General features: G+C 38.8%; 1 protein-coding gene across 1 annotated transcript in view; it reads left to right on the plus strand.

Moving 5' to 3' along the window:
• Positions 1–1006: 1006 nt before the first annotated feature.
• Positions 1007–24283, plus strand: part of LOC309694750 (ryanodine receptor 3-like) — a gene marked incomplete at its 5' end in the record, with an annotated part of 70897 nt that continues 47620 nt past the window's right edge. Inside the window, one exon of the mRNA XM_082514958.1 lies at positions 1007–1084. Coding sequence (XP_082371084.1) covers positions 1007–1084 — 78 coding nt within the window. The remainder of the gene's footprint in view (positions 1085–24283) is intronic.

Raw genomic sequence — 24283 nt, forward strand, 5'->3', positions numbered from 1 at the left:
GCAGTGGTCCTGTAGGTTTAAGGTGCATGAGTAATGAGTGTTAAAAGGAAAACTGTATTCTATGTGAACTATGAAGTTGTGAAAACAGTTATGGCATAAACCTTTGTCAAGCCATTCTCACATTTTCTCCATCAAGGTGATCCAATTTCCTCCCACATTCTCATACTCATTCCTTTTTCTCCCCCTTTTTTAGTACTGTGGACTACATGGTAGATTGGTACCTCCCCAAGGTGTTTCTAGTCTCTTACTCATTGAAAGGACAGATTGATGTACACTATCATCTTGTATAGTCAGTTTGAAGTGATTCTTCTTGCAGGTTAAGCAATCTATAGCAGTGCATAGTGTGTGTGCGTGTAACAAAGTGGAAATAACAAGAAGCGTACTGGTTCTGATCCTAAGAATGAGGGTGATGCAGAGCTATAGTATATAAGAGGGATAAAGCTTTCAGCCATACCATGATTATATGGGAAAGAGATGAAGTTGGGTTAAGGAGACATGAGACATCAGCAAGCAGCAGTTTGGCTTCATGCTGAGAAAGTGCACTACAGATGCAACATTTGCTTTGAGAATGTTGATGGAGAAGTTTAAAGAAGCTCAGAATTAGATTCACTGTCTCTTTGTCAAGAAAGGAACTTTGGTAGCGCATAAGTCAGGAGTGGTGGAAAAGTAAATGGTAAATGGCCTGTATTTGTATAGCGCTTTACTTAGTCCCTAAGGACCCCAAAGCGCTTTACACTACATTCAGTCATCCACCCATTCACACACACATTCACACACACATTCATACACTGGTGATGGCAAGCTACATTGTAGCCACAGCTGCCCTGGGGCGCACTGACAGAGACGAGGCTGCCGGACACTGGCGCCACCGGTAGGCAACGGGTGAAGTGTCTTTCCCAAGGACACAACGACCGAGACTGTCGGAGCCGGGGCTCGAACCAGCAACCTTCCGATTAGAAGACGAACTGCCAACTCTTGAGCCACAATCGCCCCCCAGTATGCGAAAATGGTGCAGTATGTGTTCGAAGACAGGGAGACAGTGATGGTTTGTGCAGTTTTAGTGACTAATGGGTCTAAGGTAGAGGTAAGATTAAGTCATGGATTAACTCTGAGCTCCTTCTTCTTTGCTATAGTGATTTACAGGTTGGCAGATATTAGCTGTGTCCAAATTCAGAGCCTGCATCCTCCTGAGACCGCATTTGTAGGCCGATTACGTCACAGCGACGCGACGGACGCTGTCCAAATTCGTTGACTGCTCCAAATGCGGCCTCTTTTTCCCCACATTTGAAAGATGGGTTGGTGTATCCTTCATGGCCCAGCATATCCCAGAATTCATGGTGTTGCCCAGCCAATTTCACTTTTCAACAATGGCGGCAGCTACTTAGTTTTAATATCACTCTTATTACTCTTTCTGGGTCACATCCATAAACTTTTAAGATATTTTGAGGCTAGAACGTAGCTGTGTAAACTTTATCTGCTCAGTTTATCAAGATGTCACATATTTCCAAAAGTGCTCAGATGCTTTCGGAGATGTCTGTTACCCCCCAGCTTGCAAGAACACCGAACTTCGGGCACATCATTTTCAAACCCCCTCGCAGTCCTTCGCTACTCACGTTAAACATGATATATGTCACTTAGATACGTTAAAAATGTTGTTGTTTGTTTCTTTTCACTGTTTTTGTTTGTTTGTCAGTAAATCAGTTTGGCTGAGATTACAGCTGAATAAACGTCAAACGGAAAACTGATTAAACAGAAGTGTGAGATGGTCGAGAATTTATGCCAGTGTCCTGGCGTAAATTCAAGGATACCTGTTCTATTTTAGATAGCAATGAGAAGATGACTGAGTTTATTAAACTCCAATGATACAGCTGATGACGCAAATCTGAAGGCTAGCCCATCTAATTTCACTGACGCTCACTTCCGGCCTAACCGGCCTTTAGAGGACCTGGCCTTAGCGGGCTACGTGGGTCCTCCGAAGTCCGGTCAGAAGGATGCAGCCTCTGAATTTTAACACAGCTAAGGTCAGGTAGCAGGTAGAAGTGAACCTTTAAAGGTGGAGGTATGGACTGGAAAGAAGAAGAATGACAATGAGTAGAAGCAAGACAGAAGACTTTGAAGCTCTAGAGCAGGGAAAGAGTTACTTTTATTCCCTGGTTGGAAAACAAGCCCTGACTAATGCAACAGATACAAAAAATGAGCGAAGGGACTGCTTGAACTTGAAAAATACAGCCTTTAAAATTGATATTTTTCACCGAGGCAAATCTACAATCTCATAAAATCGTTCCGTCCTTGAATATATGCACTAACTCATCTATGTCCAAATATTCATCCTTCGATCAACAAAGTGGCAGTGGTCCTACACCTCAAATGACTTTACTGCACAACAGATTGAATAGAGATACATATTGGCTCTTAATGTTTCTCGACACGTGGAAATTATTTTGATTCTCAGAGACCTTACTTTAAGGTCACTAAGTGTAATAATTGGTGAAAACAGATACAGCAAGAACACTACGTGTGGAATTAAATGTCATCTCCAGCACGAGAAAATTGTGTGGATTTGTCCAAGTGGTGCTCGTTCTTTGTAACATGCTAATGCTGGTAAGAAGAGACGCCTGTGTCCATGGAAATGGAAGCGATCAAGTGTTTTTCGAGCAGTTTTGAAAGGGAACCAACACTGAACTAGAGGGAGGGACACAAGATGAAATGAAGGGCTGAATTGTGTGTTCACACCATTTCCCTCTAAAATGATACATTATCGTTTTCTTAATTAGCAGATACACTTGTAAAATGACCTCTGAATCCTGCTCCTGTCAGTACCTCCCACTGCCTAGTGACACGGATCTATATGCAGAGAAGAGACGAGAACAACAAAGAGAAGGAGAGGATTAAATGTGTTAAGGGCAATGAGAGAGGACAGGGTATATTGGTTTAAAAGGAGAGGAGGTGAGAACAAGTGATAAAGCGCGGGAGACGGGGAACGAAAGAACACAGTAAACCCAATAAGATCAGCATAGGTGGTGAATCTAACAGTCCAATTATGTGTAGCACTTGGTGACAGGATGCATGAGTGTACTGTTGCTTTGTTCAACAGAGATAAGGTCAAGAGACAAGCAGATGATGCAGAACAATGAGACTTTTGAGGAAAGACAATGAGGAAGGATGCTTATTCTGTGTGTGTGTGTGATTCTAACATATGTGTGCTTGATAAAAATCCATAGCACTGATATTGTATACAGAGAGAGACAGGTTTTTGGAAATGAAGGTAAATAATGAGTCTAACAAAGAACATGAGGATCTGTGATGAATTTTCACCACAGCAGTAGTTTAGCATGCTGTCCCATAAATTTACCGAATGACACAGTGGAGATCAGTGAGTGATAAATGGAGATTTGGTAGCATAGATCCAGAAGCAGATTATTTATTGATTAAATATCAGAGGGCAAGGGCGACGCAGTAGGTGTCTTTAAACTCACCCCAAACACAACAATGGCAGAACTGCTCCCACAGCCAGTTAATTAGATGTCTGCCTCCTTTCCATGAGATCGGTGCTTCTGCAACACCTACAATAAACTATTTGTGTATCGCTCATCCCTTATTTAATTTCAAGCCACTCAATCAATTGTTCTACATTTTCAACAATTAATTCCATAGATCTGAGCAAGGGTTTTCTTTTTCAACTGAATTATTTTCAGTTAGATGCATTCCCATTATTGAATATATCAATCACAGTCGAGTCAGCTGTAACATAATAAAATATCTGGATGAAGCAATGCCTTGCAATCCATTAGTGGAGTCACATAAAGCTTCAATCGAGTTTGTCTGTGTGGTGTCGCAGTCTGACCAGATATTCAACAACTGACACCTGGGTGTTAAAATCATTTCTGGACTTGCTGCATGACTAACTATAGAGCGACTTTAAAAAATTACCACGTGGATCTGCTGAAGCCTCATCAATTACTCCCCCTAATAAATTGATTTTGTTGAGCTTGCAGCCCATCCTTTCATGTCTTCAAAGCAGATAATAACCTTTCTGGCTAGGAGGGCTTCCATCACTGCATCCATAATGACTGAACCCTTTCAGTCTTAATATACACATATCTGTCTATTGTGTAGTTTGCATTATACCCTATGATGAAGGATGTATGTGAAACACACTCCGCCATCAAATTACTGTCCACAGCATTAATGAAGGATGACGATTTGCAACACCCCCTGTTGTGAACATGGAGTTTCAACACCATCTGCTATTTGTTCTATTCCCTGTTACCATGCCTGTGCTCCTTTGAAGGGGTCCTTTTAAAGGCATTCAAATATAATGCTAAATAGCTGTCGCTGCTGACATTCTGATGCAACTAGAATATAAATGTTGCAGTGCGGAGGAAAAAAGGAAATCACAAAGGATAGGTTGCAGCAAGGCCAGGTCTTTACAAGGTGCATAGTTTGGGCTCAGAGAACTTTTTTTTCGAAAGAAGAACCCAACAACATGTGGTTCCAATATGCAATACAAAACTCAGATCTTACAGTGATGTGCTGCATAGAATATAAACTTTACAGTTAGTCAATGAAATCAAAGGGGTACAACTTCTTTCAAGTCTTTAAGTTTAAAGGCTTTACATGTCATGACATAATAAATCAAATAATCTTACAACCAGGTTGTAAAATTTGGAAAGATGAGCAAAGAAAAATTCAAAAGCAGTGTCTGAAAAATTAAGTACACCCCATGATTGAGTAGTTTGTAGAACCACCTTCAGCAGAAATAAGTTGGAGTAATTGTTTTCTGAATGAATGAATGGGCCACTCTCTGAAAGTGCTGCCACAGCATTTCAACTGGGTTGAGTTGTGAGCTTTAGATTGGTCATTATAACACTTTGATGTGTTTTTTTAGCCATTTACTGCTGAATTTGGGATAATTTTCTGTTGTATATTCCAACTTTGTCTACGCTTTAGCTGTCAGACAGATGGCCTCAAATTATAATAATTTGGTATACAGAGTGGTTCATGGTTGACTTAATGACTGACTTAATGAGGTATTCGTGTTGATATGCTGTGGTTGGTTTTCACCAAATGTGATGCTGTTTATTATGGCCGAACGTCTCCATTTGGGTCTCGTCTGTGCAGAGGACACTGTTCCAGAAGTCTTGTAGTTTGTTCAGATGCAACTTTTGCAAACCTAGTTTAAATTTATTGTGATGTCCACTCCTGGGAAGACTGGCAACTATCTTCAGTATTTTTCCCTTTCGAATAATCTTGTTCACTGTAGAAGGATGGTCTTCATATTGTTTAGAAATTGTTTTTGCGCTGTTGTTACTATTGGAAAGGTGTGGAAGGATGATCATGAGCTCATGTTCTGAAGTCACGCTGACATTGATCTTTGACCTATAGTGACAAAAGACTAACCAGTTCATCTTAAAGGCCAAGACACTTGGAGAAATTTCCTCAATGTATTAAAGTTATGAATAGAAAAAAAAAACATGAATGTTATACCGTAACAGGAAAGGGTTAAGATTACTGAAACCATGGAACTTTTATTTTAGCTTTTGATTTTAGCTTTTTAGTAAGTATAATATATTTGTTAAATACATCTACCATTTCATCAGCTCGTCAAAAGATGCACTATTATGCATTCTTAAATGACCTATGACTCTGGCATTAAATTAACATTGTGATTCATGCACAATATGGTGTATAAGGAAAACAAAGCTTGATAGAGGACTAGGCCAACCGTGATATTTGTAATTGGGACTAGCTGTCATTGTCACAATGATTTATGGCATTATTAGCGAACAATTAGGTGACATATTAGGGTGGTCTTCTTTGTGTACATTGGGTTTTGTTTGAAAGTTGTTTTTGTTTATTTTTTGCTTCTTGGGAAAGACATGGAGAATTAGAGTTAAAGACAGTGTAGACATAGGCAGGCCACAAACGAAAGAAAAGAAACACTTTTTAAAATTTCTTATTTTCTTGTTATTTTTACCTAACAGTCTATAATGTTTCAGTCACACTAGAGTAAAAATAGGAAAAAACAGTAGTTGCCCAATGTTTGCACTGAATTTGTCAAAGACTGATTGCTGAAAGTAGCTGTGGTAAACATTTACAATTGCAAGGCGATTGGACAGGTCGCCTGGTGGAAGGAAACCTGTCTGCAAATATCTCAATGGTCAGTGGTGGTCAGTGGTAACTTTATTGTCCCCAGTGGGAAATTGATTTGCAGTCTGTCCATACAGAGACACAAAAACAACCAAACACAATATACACACAAAAACAAAAAACAATAAAACTAAAAAAACACAAAAACACTAAAAGTTTGCAAATAATAGCAGTCAATTTTCTAAACGCAGACAGACTGCCAAAAATCAACCTTCGTCAGTCTGCACTAATGACTGCAACTTATCTATTATGCATCTCTTTGCAATAGGGGACTCAACTCAGCTGGTGTCCAGCTGGCTGTGTTCTGGTTCAATTCCTATACAATAAAGTTGCCGAGCATCTGTGTTGACACCGTGTTCATACTCTGCAGTTCAAGCAGGATCGTGCAGCAAATATATCGGTATTTTTGGACTTTGCTGGCCGGCGTGGCTGGACTTTAAATTTAAGCATTTAATGTGAATTTCTGTGTATGTAGACTGTATGTATTTGCCATTGATAGCAGTCTGATTCCATCTTATTGCTGATTTATCACCATTTTAAAGCTTTGAAGACAGCAGCTGACTGCCAGTGCCTCGTTCCCATCTTTGAAGCAACCATTTCCAAGGCACACAGTTAAAATAATTTTGGTCATGCTGTGGCTTATAACCACTGTTTTTCCTAGTGTGACTGCAGCATAATGTTAATGAAAGTTTAAATTTTTGTTTAAATGTTGTGCTATTACCTCTGCCCATTGTATATCCCTATAATGAGCATAGAATTGGGAAGCTTTCATGTAATCTCTTTGCTGTGGATGATTGCAATACTTGTTTAGCTTCCTTTTTAACAACTAGTACTTACTTTAAAACAACGAGGGTTTAATCTCTAATTCTAATTTCTATTAACCATACTAAACTTAATATAATATTTTTTTTTAATTTTTTTCTGTCAGTAAGTTTGGGTGAGACAATGTGCACGTTGAAGTTAAATAGAAAAAGAAAAAACTATATGCCATCGGAATTTATTTGTCGCTCCTTTGAGACAACATAAAACGCTTCACTTCTTTGAACCTTAATAAGGTAGGCTGGAGCTGGATACTTCCTTGATGGGGCTTTCTTAGACTTGAGAGAAACAGCAGGAGATAATCAATAAGGTCTCCCACCAGCTCCACAAAGATGAAGGTGAAGTATACCACAGACCCAGCAGACTTAATTTTTCTCATGAGGTTCAGCAAGGGGACTCATTAGGCTAATGCACCTTTGTTAATTACTCCTGCTAGATGGAGTACATATCACCAATAGTAATAAAAATGAATGAATGAATAAATAAATAAATAAACGTTGTACTCCTTACTAATAGCCAGGTCAGCTCAGGTTTATAAACCGATCTATTCCAAAGGAACAAAATCAAATTGAGTCCCCGCAGCCACACGCATGCCTGGGGTTTCAGGGCAAATCAGTTTTCACACAGCGTTTTACTTTTAGTCGGGCTTTGTCTAATACTGTGTTGTTTCCAATTTTGGATGGAGGAAACTAATTAGTTCTAATTAGCACCCAACCCACAACTGATAACATTTTCTGTAAAGACAAAATGTGGATAAGATATAATTGGAAGATTAGCTGTTCTTCTGTAAAACAGGCCTTTTTGTTAATCCTTGTTTGTTTCTAGCCAGGATAATGAGTAAGGTTTCCGTCTGAACAATGACAATCCTGCAGTTATGAACAGAGCTGAGCAACACTGAACATATGCAGCATATCACTAATGCAAAAAAAAAAAAAGAGAGAAAAGAGAAAAGAAATAGATTTTCCTTTTGCATATGGCATGGTATCACTTTACTTGTAGTGCTGAACCCTGGGCAGAAACAATATTAGCATTCACTGGCTTTCTCTTCACTAATTCTCACTCTTCGATACCCATCTGAAGAGTCCTTTTGCCAGACTGCTGGTTGAATGTCAGTTTGGTGGAGAGATTAATCGGTGGTCACCCGCTGTGGGTTGTCAATTGAGTGCCTCGGGAAGAGTCATATCAACATAACAGGAACCTATTTTCAGACATACAGTATGTCATATTCTATCAAGACAACCTGCCCTTGTCTTTTGAAAAGGGATCTCTGCAGCTTTGCTTGCGGCGTCTAAAGATTAGAGTTAGTGTCAAGCAAACTATGAAGCACAGTGGAAACCTAGCACTGCAGGCCACAGGGGGTGGATGAGGTGTGTTTGAAAGGGAAACTATCAATACAGAATAAGACACAGCAGGAGACAACAGCTACCCACTAGCTATCGGCTCATTACAGGAGAAATAAAAGAACTCTTCAGAATGCATTTGAGTTCCTCTCATCTCGAGGGACCACAGAGATAGACACACCTGCAAAAAAAGAAAAAAAGCAGATTACAGCCACATTCGTTCCCTTTGTTTCAACAGTCTGGCAAAAAGTACCCTTGAAAATGTTTAAGATAAGATGCTCTTTTGAACGACTTTATGATGAATGCAGCAACATCTAAATGGCAATGAGGTAGACACTGTTTTTCTAAGAATCATTAAGAGCTCCAAAATATATTTCACTGAGCTTGCATTTGCTTCAGGAAATGCCCAAGGATGTGCCAGTGGCATATCATGTCTATTATATACAGAAAAACCTAGGTTAGCAGATTTCCCACTGAGCTCTATGTGTATGCCATCCTTTTACATAGTATATTTGCTCACCATTATTATGATGTCCTATTGTCAAATCTAACGCTGTGTAGGACTCATGCATGTGGTAAATGTTTCATATATAACATAGTCACACGTGAGTTAATGTAAAGCTTTTAGGTTCTATTTAATAAACTTTTACTGTTAAATTATCAAAGGATTGCCTGCATGGTGTTAATAACCTTTCGTCATATCCACAGTCACTTGAAGACATCTATATTTATATGGACTTTATGTGGACCTTCTATGTAATGCCTATGATTTAATTGTGTTAATTGTATGTTAATTAATTCAGAGGTCATGTTGAAATGAGTTAATTCACTGTTCACATGATGAAAATTTGCTTTAATGATGCAAGCGGTGTGCTTTGTCTCAGCCCATGCTTTTTGATGTGAAGATAAGGAAAGAAGTGTTGCTTCATTACATGTTATTGTTCTTTTATCCTCACACTGTATGTGCTCAATAACAGCTTGATGGGTTTTATCTCACAATGAAAGTGGTCTTGTTGATGCGATGCAATGTTTAATTCCTACCTTGCTATTCAAAGACAACCTTGACATACATATTTTTTGCCATATTTTCCTCTATTTTTTGTTGAAAGAATGCAGAATAAAAAACACTTGAAAGCCACAAAGCTCACACGTCAGGCCTTGGACACATCAAACTGTGTTTATAACTTCCATGTATCCAGATTTGTAAGCTACGGCTGAGTGTTGCGTTTTTAGGAATGAGTCTTGTGAAGTCAGCACGTATCCCAAACATCTAAAAAGAGACATGTGGCCAGACATGAAAGACAAAAAATTGACGACGTGCTTTGAAAGCACGCTATATGAAAACATGCAACTTCATGAACACAGTTATTCTAATTTGCAATATACCAAGCATGGTTCAAATATGGCCAACAGCAAGTGGAGCCAATGAGTAAGCGAGCAGTCTGCTATCAAAAAACAAAAAATAGTGCCATGCCTCGTCTCTTGAAAGAAAGAAATAGACACGCATGCTGAGGTTGCATTACCAGCAGGCGGAGATAATAGATTTAAAGCTAAGAAGTCGGGAGGAACCAAGGAAGTACCTTCTGGGCTCATTTAAATTAAGATATTTATTTACATGTAAATGTGTCAGTAATGTCCTTTAAAGTATTTTCTCATGATTATTTTTAAGTTGGCTTCAAACAAAATATCTCTGTCTGCTGGTACCTCAGCTTACTACAACTTACTGCAACTGCACGCGTGTCCGTTTCACGCTTGTGAAAGGCACTCCTTGAAACTGACACAGTGGACTATTAAACAGTTGTACTTAAATAGCTTTATTGTTTAAAACTGCGTAAAGACACAACGAGCCTTTAGTGGTGTTGGCCTTTTTTATTATCAACCAATATCTGTGAACAAATGCAAGCTTTTTTTCTCACTGGACAAATCTTTCTGTCCATAAAACCAAATACAAAACCTATCCTTCAACTAAGTTTAGATCACTGTTTTCTTTTTAAATCCTGACCATGATTGCTGAAAAAAATCACAGTTGACATACAAATCTACAGTGCCCTGCATAATGTTTGGGACAAAGACACACTTTTTGTAGTTTTTCCTCTGTACACCGTCATAGTGGACAGTAAATCAAACAATCAATATGTGAGTGACGTGCAGACTTTCATCTTTAATTCAAGGAGCTTTTACAAAAATTTAGCATGGCATTTACAGCATTTTTCTTTTATAAACACTCCCTTGTTTTCAGAGGTTTAACATTAATGGGACAGTAATTTCATGACAAATGAAGGAGACATAATATCTGAGTTTAATTAAAAGTGTTGAATTTGAATTTAATAGCTTTACAGTGTAATGTAAAAAGACATATTGGTGCAAGTGAGGGAAAACCCCAAATAAACCCATCAGATAGAGACAGACACTGTTAAAAAGAAGGAATGCACTTTCAACACCAAAGGCCTGAAAGACCAGAGAAGACAAGGAAAGTGCATGATGACAGAATTATTTCCATGGTTAAGAAAAACAACTTCACAGCATCTAACCAAGTCAAAAGCACTCTAGGGGAGACAGGCGTAGCACTGTCAATGTCCAAAAATCAAGGAATGCCTTTATGAAAATAAATTCAGAGAGTTTACGACAAGCTGTAAAACAATGATTACACTCGAGACCATGAAGGTCAGATTAGAGGTTGCTAGCAAACATCATAAAGAACCTCCAAGGTTCTTTAAACTTTTATTTGATTAACTTATAGCACCGTGGAATGGGCTCATAGTGGAACCTGGTCATTAATGTTTATTGATTGTGAAATTGTTGATAGAAGCAGCAGGATGTTATTCATCTAAAGTAAATGTGACTTTCTACAAGAAATAAATGATATCAGCAACAAAATCAAATAAAGAACATAAATAACGTGGGTACTTGTGTGTATTAAAAATGTAATATTTCTGTCAGACAGCATGTTTGAAATTATTTATCACATAAGCGTTAGAGAGGTGTTTTCATGATGTGTATTTATGTTGGGCAGCTAAAATGATCAATCTGAGCTAGCTTTCAAAATTTGCTCCATTTCAATTAAACGCCCCTCTGTGTTAATTCTGGAATTTAATGACACTATCATAGTGCATCAAGTATTATTTTTACTTTAAAAAAAAATTCTGTGGAAGCTTTTCAGTTCAACTTTCAGGATTCCTTCCCCCATAATATTCTTATATATAAATTATCTTAGAAATTTAGTATAACTGGTCTAAAATTACAAATTTTATTAAATTCTACATTGTATCAAACCCACATTGGTTTAACAACAAGAAAATTATTTTAGAGAAATTTCACAGTTCTCTTTCACTTGCTCACAAACTATTAAAATGGTCAGCAGAATAATAACTTCTCCACTGTGTCCCACAGACTGTAGATTACACATATGTGACACATTCAGTGATTTTGCAGCAGAAACCAGTGAAAAATAAAAATGAGATCTAAAATCATGGCAATGCATATTTAATTGAAAGAAACAAAATGTTATTAGTCTTCTGATGGGTTATTTTCCTTTAGCTCAGACTACAAAGAAGAGTCTACAGTTACCTCATGGATTTATATCTGGAAATGCTGATAAGATGTATTTTTTATAAGAGTTTGTCTGAGGAGTCCCACACTGCTACCATTTCATCTCATTTCATTTCAGGATTTTTTTTTTCAGTTGTGAAAAATTACATAGAAGCTGCATATTACATTCCATTTCTGTAGCCATGTTGAGCTGTTCCTGGATGATGTGATGAATGCCGACATTTGGTTGAATGGAGAGCTGGTGGAGAGAGTCCTTATGGCATGATGGGGAGTAAGATAAAGAGAAAAAAAAGGGAAAGGCTCTAAACAGGGAGGGGGTAAGACAGTGACAAAAGCAGCAAGAATAGAAGATCCAGTAAGAGGGATATAGCACCAAATGAATAAAATGATGGTTGAAAAACAAAGATGAAAGATTTGAAAAGGGGAGAAAGCATTATGGTGATATGGCTTAAGGGTATAAGGATAAAGAGTGCCCTCTAATGGGTAATCTAACTGAAATGAAATGAAACCCCAATGCACAATCAGAAAAGACAGCCAAAAAATATTAATACTCATTAATCGCAACTAAGAGTTGGAAATCGGCTGAAGTGAAAAGAATCACATCTGAACAACAGCTGAATAAACAGTGAAATGGCCATGCTTTGCTGCAACCTTGGCGACTTGGGAGAAGAAAATGATTTAACCCAGACTGAACCTACAAAGAAGACTGAAGTTTTTCTATGATTGAACTGAGTGTGTACATGAGTGCAGCACAACGAAAGATAGCAACAAATCGAAAACCCAGAAATGGCTTTATAATTTTACAAATACATCTTGCTTTTTCACTGTCTTAAAGGAACATCGTCATACACAAACCTTTTTGCTGTCTGGCATTTCCTTTTCTTTCTTTTCCCTCTTTCCTGAAACTCAGACCAAAGGCTATATCTGTATTTGTCCTTTCTTTGTACGACATTGCTATTCTGAACACCGCATTTGATCAGTGTCTCCACAGGAGACTCTTTTGCCCTCTCCCACAGCTCCATCTCTGGCCCTGCTGGCTCAGCACAGAGGCCACATCAAGAAGACCTCATCATAACTGTCATTGTTTTCATTCAGTCACTCCAGCTCTGACTTCCAAGGACTTGCCCCCACCTCAATCACTACCTTTCCCCCACATACAATAAGCTCTAACTGCCATAATCAGAGGGTGTCTCTCTGCTTCAGCCTTGACTCCTTTCCAGTTTTTCCTTTTTTCCACTTTTTTTTCCTTTTTTTGTTGTTTTCACATAAAGAAGTAATAAGCAAGACTGGTGCCTCCATGCAGAGCTCATGACAAGGACATACTGTTCTGATAGTCTTTGTACTCACGAAGAACAACTGTCCAAGGAACAGGAGGTAACAGGGTCTAATCAGCAGAAAATGGAAGAGTGGCAAAGTTATTTCACACTCCAAAGAAGATCCTACAACCCAGAGTCCCACGTGATTCTATTGAAGACACGCTTCAAACATCAGGCCTTTGTCTCACCTAAGTGATGACTACATTTAGAGACAAAAAACAATGTACCTGACACCTGTGGCAAAATGTGTTAGATTTCCTTACTACATAAATGCATGCACTGTATATGTTTTGACTATAGTATTTTGTTTTACTCTGTGATTTTAGTTTGTTGTTAGTTGGTTGCTAGGTAACATAATAAGATCATTCATAGTTAAGGTTTTGTGGCTAGAAATGAGATGTTACTGGTGTGAAATAAAACTGAAACAATGTTTCTTTTGTTTTTTTAAAGGTGTTAAAGCTGCGTAAATGCTAAAAATGGGTCATTATAGCCTGTTGGTATCTGGTTGCCAGGCAACATGATAACACCATAGCATCTATTATAGAACCCTGAGCCCTTGAGTAAGTCAGAGTCGCGTCAGCGGGGGTTCAGAATTTTGTGTCATCACATGGGTCATGCAGCCCTCAAATAGCTAGCTTGCTTAGCGGGCAGATGAAATGTGTGCTGATAACATACAGAGGTGTTTTAATTAACCTGCTACCTTTTAAAAATGCATCTCAAACTTCTGTGCTGCTATATCTCTGTTGTGTAGCTACTCTATGTTGCTAAGTTTCTCAACTATTGCAAGGCTCCATGATCAGCCATTGCTGTAAAAAATTATCCATTGGAGTCAGCCGTGATGACACAACTCTTCCGTTCAATGGCTCTGCAGGGACCTAAAATGTACCTTTGTGCCAATTTTAGTTGCTCAAATATAGATTGTGTAGGAGTTCATAAACAAACAAACAGACAGAGGTTTTATATATATCATATTAAGAGATGCCACAGTACTCGTAGACTAGTTATGTTTAGATTGTGAAGCGGTAGATAGCTAGAGGGAGTGACACGAGGTGCACTCAGCAGTGGAAATCCATATGGATTTACAAACCCCGGAAAGGCAATAGAGAGTCAAACTGCATTTTCAAACTGCTGGAAATTGAATGTTGATTCTTACTCAGTGTAATTTAGTTTAAGGGCTTCCAATCAGAAAATCTAAATTCATACAAATATCTGACACACTTGATTTTTCACAGCTAAATGGCCACAGGGCCTAAAGACTAGATAAAAGAAACAAGTCAAAACATCCATTACAAAAAACATCATCAGTTAAAATAAGCACTTTCTTAAAGTGGTAAAGATACTGTGGTTTGGCATCCAAGACTGTTTGATCAACCTCTCCAGTCACAGTGCTGGGTAAATCTCCAATATGTATTATATTGTCAAGGAATCAATTAAAATATGATCTGTGTCTCATGCTGTGGTTTTCCAATCGGATCTTTGTATCACAGTCATTAAACCCACTAGACAGTGAATCTGTGTGCCTTTGCCCCTTTCAGTACTGTGCTGACACTAAACGTTTTATAGTGCACAGTGTATCCGCTATATGTCAAAGCTTTGCTAGTCTTTTAAGAAAAGAAAAAACAGCGAAGACACAAATCCTCTGTACTTACTTTGAGTGAGTATATGTGCTCTCATCACATCCATGTATACAAACAAACACAGTGCTTTTTAGCTTCTGCCTCTGAATCCCCCTGGCTAGGTTATAATGTATTAAAAACAGCATGAGGTTGGTTGGGGATCTCAGTCTGGAATCCTTCTCCAGTGCGTGTGTCATGTCTGGTACAGCCTGGGTCCACAATCCAATCAGACAGATGGAGGGCTGTTTGAGAAGCGCAGAGAGGCTGCCCCCCTTGCCAGTAAATACTGGCAGCTCTTGGATTTAATTACATTCACAGTATGGTAAACGGAACAGTGCCATGGGCCCCTGAATACACCTCTGGTCTTCACAGCAAAAGCCAAAACATCTATTAAGTGACTTCTCTGTAGAGTGGACAAGACTAATTAAGTGTTATACATGACAGGAAAATAATCTCACTCTCCAAAACTATACAGCTATAAAAATGTGAATTTTAGGGACGAAAAAGTGTTTGAAGCTATGTTTGAACTGTCTTTTGTGGACCTACACTGACACCTGCGATGCTTTTAAGTAAAGGTCAAGAAGTGACTCAGAAAGGGAAAAAAGCAAGCTGAGAGTTTCTGTGTTCCTTCTAAATAAGCCAAAATTGGAGTTCAGCATTGGTTATTTTCACCGTGCACTGTGACTTTACGCTCCAGTAGCAGCACACGCTCATCATGTGCTGTTAGTATACACTCTGGCCTTACCCCTGTGCGACCCTGACTCTGCTCACCAGCCTCACAAGCAGACAAATTACTGTGTCTCCAAGCTGCTCTCTCCCGTGTGCCAAACATTTTCTCTTATATCTGCCCCATTCCCTGAAGAGGCGTCTGTCTACTAATACCAGTGCAGCCTCAGCTTTCCACCTGCGGGGTCACTGGACAGGTTCCTATGAAGGTCACAACTGTCAGATCATTACATGAGAGGATTGGCCAGAGGTTTACATTGCTGTCAAAACAGCCATTTCATCACCGCTGGGGAAGATGTGACAGTAGGCTTGAGCATTTCCAACATCAAATCTTCCTGTTCAGTATTTGAGAAGTGGAAATGTTGGAGAAGAAACTAGTACTGGCTCTCGCTGTCTCCTCAGTGGGCTGACATGGCTGTACCCCGCTCTTCATTAGGGTGGCCTCCTTATGTGTTTTTGGCAGAGGAGAATTATGGTTGTATCTGATTAGGATGTAGAAAGTAAAGCAAAGCCCTAGAAAGCCTAATTGATTAGACTGTCTTTTGTTATCCCTCTGCTCCCTGCTACACACATATCCTCTTAAATAAAGTGAGAAGAATACAAATACAGGCAATGCAGGACCACACACCTGTCACCTCTGAGCTGCCAATTTAAACCCCATGCACTGCTGCTAACAAGCTTGATTGTTGGAAGAGCTTTAACTCTGGATTTCTAAACTTTTGCCTTTTTGTCTGAAAGTTAAAGCCACGGGAAGCACTTACGGAGGGAAGACTTTGCTGATATAACTTGGTGAAGGACAATTGACAGGAAGGGAAAGAACGTGAAATGTTTTGGCATTAAAATTCAAAATTAAGTTTTTTTTGGGAGGGGGGGTTACTTCATTTTTTTCCATTGCAACAGTCATAAAGTAGGAAAATAAAAGTTGTAATTTTCATGGAAAAGAACATCGACTATGGAACGTTAAAAGCACTCTCTACAGCGCAGCTAGCTATGCTCACATGACGACACAAAAACGAATGAGTCTGCAGCTTATCAGGACAAACAGACAACACATTTTTAATGAATAATTAAAGCTAGTGAAAACATTGGCATGCGTTTTCAGCAATTCTGCACTCTTGGTGAAACTTGACACTTACACAAAAAGGCCACTGATTGTACGTTTATTTAACAATGACTGCTGCTGGCAGGATTACAGTACTATGACAACCTGAGAGATGAAGAGTATTTGCAGTGGCTAAAATGTTACACTCACGTCAGTCTCCCATGCCGTTTAGGCTAACGTTCTAAAACAAAACCAAAAAACAACAACCAAAAAAATAAATAAATAAATGAACCTGATCTAGCTATGGAAGTAAAAACTCTACTATTCCCAAGTCAAGACTAAATAAACTCACAACTAACCTAGGGTGACCATATTTTGATTTCCAAAAAAGAGGACACTTGGCCCAGTCATGAGGAACTCTAATCATACTGTTTGCTTAAATAAACATATTTAAGATAAGATAACTCTTTATTGTCATTGCACAGTCATACATAGTACAGTAGTACAATGGAATTGGAAAACTGTCCTACGTCGGCACTACATATAACACAGCACGATATGACACATAACATAACATATTTAAACGATTCCTTCTCTGTGTGGTTAATGAATTGTGAATTGTAAAAAATGTCATATAGGCTTTTAAAAGTCAACAATTGCAAAAGGAAAAAGCAATAACCAACCTCAATATAGACTGTTGGGAAGTCTATAAATTAGCAAAAGCTACAGATTATAAAGGAAACACCATGAAACTAATATTTAACTTGTCATGGTCCTGGGCCATGCGGGCCCAGTATTCTCAGTTCCTTGTGTTTTTGTATTTCGTTCCTTATTTAGGTCATGTTTCCTGAGTTGTCCTGTTATGTTGTTCCTTATTTGACTTCCCCTTGTGACTCTTATCCCCTGTGTGCCCCTCTATGTATCTGTGAGCCCTCATCTCCCCTCGTGTTTCATTCCATGTTTCCCCAGCCCACTATGCCCGTGCTCTCTCTCTCCTCCTGTTTGCACCTCTGTGTACTTCCTGTTTTACTTTGACAGTCTCCCGTCAGTGTTGTTTACTCCTGCCATGTCTTGTTATGTTTATCTGTGTCAGCTGTGTTCCCATGTGTGGCCACTTCCCCTGATCATCCCTCTTGTGTATTTAGTCTCTGTGTTTCATGTAGTCTGTGTCGCATCGTCTGTGTTCTCACCTCCATGTTTTCACGGTCAGTCCTTGCAGTGATCATCATAGTCTGAGTTTTCTTAGTTTGTCGCAGTATTAGTTTTCCCAGTTTAGTTATAGTCTAGTCACGCCATCCCTGCTTTGTTTGTGCACTTTGTCTTCAGCCATAATAAAGGCTCGCTTTCTGTTAAGTCCACTCCCGTCTACTCACTTGTGTATGCACCTGGGTCCATCACACACACCACCGCACGGCCTGTCTCTGCAGACCGTGACATAACTAAACATAAAAAGTTAAAAACAAACAAAAAACAGGGCACATCACCAATATGACATGGAACATTATCAAAGAACTCGACAAGGACAAAGAGCGAGACAGGCTATTTATACACACTAGACTGATTAGGAGCATGCGGACAGACGGATTAAAGCAATCACACAGTTGAAGACAATCAGGACAATAAGGGAGAGACCAACAGGAAGCATAAGGCAGGAATCACATGGATGCATGCCTGACTTCTCATTCGTTTTGAATGGGGTGACATAGGCAAGCATCAGCCTATCAAATCATGTTTATTCAAATGTTCAAGTGCAGTTATTAGCCAATGAAATCATACAATGCAAATCCTGAGAGAACAACGTGATTGCTTTTGCAGTTTGGCATCAAAATGTTCCAGTGAATTGCAATGAAAGTTATGAACCAGTTGCTACCAGCCAGCTTTGCTAATGCTACCTGCTAACTAAAGCTCAGCTCTTTTGACTTGTTGGGATTTATTATTCCTGTGGCAAAGCTAATGCCTCATCAGGTGTTCAAGCAATGTGCTCGAGTCCTGCCTGATACAAGACAGAAAAAAGACCTTCAAAGTGAAACAGGAAATAACTATAGAAGACTAATAGAGACTACAGCTAGTACTAATAAACGAGGTGTAAAACACAAGATATCACAAACGTTATCTGTTACTACAAACCCAAAAGTTAAAATAGTAAGATACTATAGTGACATAAAGAGTAAAAACAATTCAGTCCAATTATTTTTTTTAAAATAGCACCACAGCAACACTTGTCTTGAAGCACTTTATTTTGTAAAGAAAAGACCAGACAATATTACAGAGAAAGCCCCAACAATCAGATCCACTATGAGCAAGCACTTGGCGACAGTGGAGAGGAAAAACTGGCAGAGCCAGCCTCAAGGAGGGGCAACTATTTTCTGTGACCAGTAAGGCGAGAAAGACAGAACACTGTGGAAAAGAGAGAGATAAACACATAGTGAGTGAAAAAGGTGACTGAAGAAGACACGTTCACCACATAATGGGAATCACTTAGCAGCCTAGGCCTATTACTAAGGCAGGATTTAGGGTCACCTGATCCAACTAAGACAGAAAAAGAAACTAAAACTAGTTGCAGCAAAATGTGTCAATTTAACCAACATGTTAGCTGTCTGGGCTGCTGCAGCTACTGCACCGTCAACAGTAGTACCAGCAGCAACTAGTAACCAGGCCTCACAGTCTGCTATCACCCGTCATGGAGAAGTGCAGTCTCAATGAGGAGACAGAGAGAGGTAAAATTAATGCGATAGGAAAGGACTTGCTAAGTTGCAAATTTATCTGTAAATTTATATCATGTGGCCTATAGGTATTTTTATTCTTTTAGATTTTCATTCTTTTTGCGATATAAGAAGCCTAGTAAAAATGTTCAGATAGTCTTTAAAAGAGATGTGTAAAGTGAGTATTTGTGCCACTGAATATGAACGTGCATTATCAGATACGATATGTGCCGTAATATGTGCATCATATGTATTGATTTCTTTGGTTGCATTAATATCTTTATGCAATAATTGTGGGAATTCTCCTTTGCTCTCAAATGGATGACCATGAAAGCAAAAACATTTCATCAATTATTCACACTTACATTTTTTTTTTTTACCCCTGCTGTCTGTACTCCAAGAAATCATTTCATTTCTATCTCTCTGGTTAGGTGCCCTCTCCCTGGCCTTTGGCTTCTTTCTGCTCTCTGAATGCCAATATTTCAGCATTGTTTTCTCAGGTGCAGAAAGCATCCCACTGAGCAGGAAGGTGACCATCCCTTGTGTCTTTGAATGGTGTGAATTGTATGCCTGTGTGTTTTTATGTGTGTGTGTGTGTGTATGTGAGAGAGGAGGAGAGAGAGACAGAGAACACCAATGCATGAAGAATCGAAAGAACTGTGTGGTTTGAGATGTGTTTACAAATCAGTTTGTGCAATGACTGTAGACACAGTAAACTGATAAAGAAAAAAATGCATTGCACTGTATGTAGACTTTTGGCAGATTAACACACAAAAAAAAAAATTGCTTGTCGTAGTATTTTGGAGGTTATCTTCTCCCCCGGCCTACTTATTTGATACTGCAAATGAACCCATAAATGTGATATAGTGTGGCAGTGTGTAGCGTGTACATCTGAGGATTCCTCCTTTAACTTCAAAGAGAGGTTTAACTTTCCCATTCAGTAGAAGGCAGCAGTTATGAAAGACTTAACTGCTGAATTGTAAAAACTGTGATTTTTAATTTTTGTGTTTTATTCCTTCTTGTTGTTCTCCGTAGTCCTGTGACAAGACTATTGTCAAACTGTGGTGAAGAATAATTACGAATAACCAACGGAGGGTAAGGACATATTCACCTAAATGTGCATGTCTTGAATTTGAATGAACATTTTCATGCAGTACTGACAAAAACTAAAAAGTCATCATGTAATCATCGTTTTTTCTAATATTCCTTAACAGTTATAAGCGACTGCGACTTGCTTTATCATTCAGATGTTTACAACTCTTTATGCAAATCTCTAAGTTTGCAGCTTATTATAGACCCCGACTTCGTATTTACTCTTAATAACATTTCCACAAAATTCATCTCATTGCATTACTCCTTAAACCCATGACACTCATAGCAAAATATTGAATATAATGTGATCATAATCCACTGAAAGGTCAACTTCATGCATTTGCTCCCTTTAATTTGTAATATATATATACAAAGCTACCTACAGCACATTTATCTTTGCAAGTACAGCTGATAGTGGGATTCTTCCATTACTCTTTCCAGATGCTACCCTTCCTTCTCTTTAGCCAGTCAGCAAACACAGGGCTACAGCTAATCTTATCATCATTACACTATTTATTTTTGCTGCTGAGATTACCAGCACATTACCTATAGCTCCTAGAGGATATCTCTGCCTGAAGTAAACACTTGTTAAACACATAAACACTGCATCAGAACGGCACGAAAACACCCATTCATGTAGTGGAGCTCATGCGCTCTCCCAGGCACACAACACAATGGCAACTAAAGTAGTTTAATGCAATATTCAGCAAATAATAGGGCTATTACCCAGCAAGAGAATTTCATATTGTGTCAGGGAATGTGGATTTCAAACAAATAGGGAGATCACTCTTGTACTCTGATCATCAGCGTGGAGGGGCAAACATTGTACATGTATGAAAGACATGGGGTATTGTGGCTCTATAACAATGTCTCCATTGCCTCCACTTTAGTTTTTCCCCAGAAACAGTCATATTTTCGATGGAGCCTAGAGGATCATGATCAGGTACATGTCGGAACAAGCACAAAGTGCAGCTATTGGTAATAGTCTCCAAAAAGTATTTTAAAATAAAATGTAGTGTTGACAGCCTCATCTCAATCAGTGGTTCATTGCAATATTAAGATTGTATGTATCAGGTACTATCAGAAAGATATATACGATCTCTCCCTTAAAATGTTATATGTGTTTTAAATTTGGCAGCTCTCCCCTTCAAGGTCATCTCCTTGTGCAGCTCTACACAAGGAGGAAGACTCACTCCCAGGAGGAAGACTCACTCCCAGGAGGAAGACTCACTCACATCACAATTTGTTCTCTTCGACAATTTTTTTTTTCTTTTCCTTTTTTGCCTGTCCCATTTGGTTCTTTAGCCGTCAGAATTGTTGTCTGAAGACCAACAAGGATACCCAATGGATTTTGCCAAATGGATCATCATGGCATTGCCGTATTGGTCCATTTGATCGACCTTTTTATTTTATTTTATTTTCAGTTGTTACAGATGGAACAGGCATGAGTGAGGGATAGGAAAGGGAGAAAGAAAGAGGAAGGAAAAGAAAAACAGAAGGGGAGAGGGACAGTGAGAAAGGGAAAAAAATCTCCTGGATCACCTGTTGAGAGAGAAAGAATAGAAAACAAGCAAAAAAAAAACCAAAGCAACATACTAAACACAACACCATCGCATTAATCTAGCTAAGTGTAAACAGCAGTAAATACTAAATATTCAATGTTGTTGTGCAGCACGCAGGACAGACAGCGCACAATGTGCTTTGAAGTAGCAGCCAAGAAAAGTGTAATTTAAGTCTACGAACAGTGAACACCCGTGTGCATACCTGTGTGGATCAGCGCGCTTGTATTCAAATGGTTTCCACATGTAATGGTCTGCAAGAGGATGTAGAAAGCCATAGCCCTGTCCCCCAGGGCATGAAGCAGGCATGGAGGAGATCCAGGCCCCAGACATCCAGAGGCCCCAGAGTACGAGAGCCCAAGGAGGACCACCGGATTTGTTTCTCTTCGACAAATTGAAATTTAAGTTGCATAGTCAGGTCGATGAAGAGAGAGGAGAGGTAGTCAGGGGTCCTGTGCAAATGCTCAAGTACAAGATGTCGGAAGAAAACTACTGGGAGACCAAATTCTAAATAGATATGTCTTTTTGGTTTTAACAGGTGAAATTCTACTACTTTGCTACTAATCCTTTATGGTCATGGCTTTTTTTGAAAAACTATATTAATGCATAACTATGTTATAACTATGTTATTAAAACAAGCTTTCTATGAACAAAAAGGCAGCAATTTGCTTTGTCCTATCAAGTATGTATTAGAACAATGTAATAGCAAAAATAACTCATTTTTAATAAAGCCACTTTTTCGTGGCTTCAGGTAATGCCTGAAAGTCTGTCAGCCATTCCCCTTGCACTCCGTTTTACACCAAAGGACTCCTCTTGCTTCACCATAACATTTTAAGAGCAAATTGAAGCCCCTCTGCTTCTATGCAATAATTTTATCCACCCAGCCCAGACTTGTTTCCAGTCACTGGTTATAGCAGGTACATTCAATTGATCCAAATGAACAGCACAGAGAACACAGTGTAGTGCAGCCTGTGTAGCACCGATTATGCTCAGTTGATGTCTCTTCTTTATTCAAAGTATGGATGAAATTTGAGGGGAAAGCAGACATAAGCAGCAAACAATGCCTGAGAAATTCAAGCAAAGTTAAGAAGCATTTTAATCTTGTTGGTGTGAATCAACAGCCAAAATAAAACTAAAAATGTAAACTGGAGAAGAGCAAACGTGATGCCACACAAAAACAATGATGTTTATGAAAGTGAACGTCACCTTCTACTCATACGAAAACTCTTTTTATGAGCTAAAATTATTCTCTGACAGCTTAAAAACATCCTTGGAGATAATTTAAACATCATACAACAGACCAATCATATACAGGTTTTCACTCTGTCACTGCTAAAAGCTGATGATTGGCTTTGATTGCCTTTTTAATTTGCATCTTCAAAGACACAGCTTTCAGCTATATTTAGCCAAGGTATTTACAGTCAGTGTGAACAGGAGCATATAAAAACCAAAATAAACAGTCAAAGTCGATTACAGGTGTTTTTGTGGTTTTTAAAGTAGTCATAGCTGATTTGAAATGAGGTTACAAGTAAAGGTACTCTAGATAAGAACTCGATAACAATAGATAACAGTAGATTGTAGAAGAGTACAACTAGACTAGCACTCTAGATAAGACTTGTGGAAGATTTAGATACGGAGGGGGGTAGTGCTCTTTAGTAAGGCTATAATTAGTAGCCTATATAAACTGATGCTGTTTATGTTTTTTCTTTTGGTTTTGGGTTTTGTTTTAAATGTCATTCTTGTGTTTATATCTAAATTAGGGTTTGGCAGTTGCACACTAAGAACTTACTTCTACCATTGGATTGCAGTTCATTTAGATGCACGATTATCTGAGCCTGCTAATAAATGATAAGTAAATAACGCTGGTTATAAAACACTTTTCCGAAGCTACATTTAGTGCCTTTGCTGGCTCAGCGGCCTGTCAAATGTCACCCAGTCCACTCAGTGGCTTGTAGGTGACAGGGGATTTTTCACTAATCAGAAAATAGAAATAATAAAACCTGAAATGTCTTCAGTGATATTCTGGACGCCGAGAAGGGTGACATTTTTGTAAGCTGGTTATGATTTTAGTATAGTAGATAAATTCTGGTGAGCTACCCCACTACAAATTTTAAGTGGTGCTTTGCCTTGCTGTAATTTTTCTGATTTATGTAGGAGGTCCCATGTGCATAGCAAAATTTTGTAGTCTGTAAATAAAACATCACAATGGATCTCTCCAACAGTGACTCCTCGCCATGTGTCATGAAACTTATCTGCATCTACACGTGTAGCTGCGTTGTAGATTAACCACCTCTTGCTCCGTCATTCACCTGGGGCTCCATTTCATTGTGCCGCTGCAATAAAAACTTCTCCCTTGACTTTCTGAAAGTGAC

This window comes from Aulonocara stuartgranti (assembly GCF_965226115.1).
Source record: "Aulonocara stuartgranti genome assembly, chromosome: 18".
In the NCBI taxonomy this organism is placed as follows: Eukaryota; Metazoa; Chordata; class Actinopteri; order Cichliformes; family Cichlidae; genus Aulonocara; species Aulonocara stuartgranti.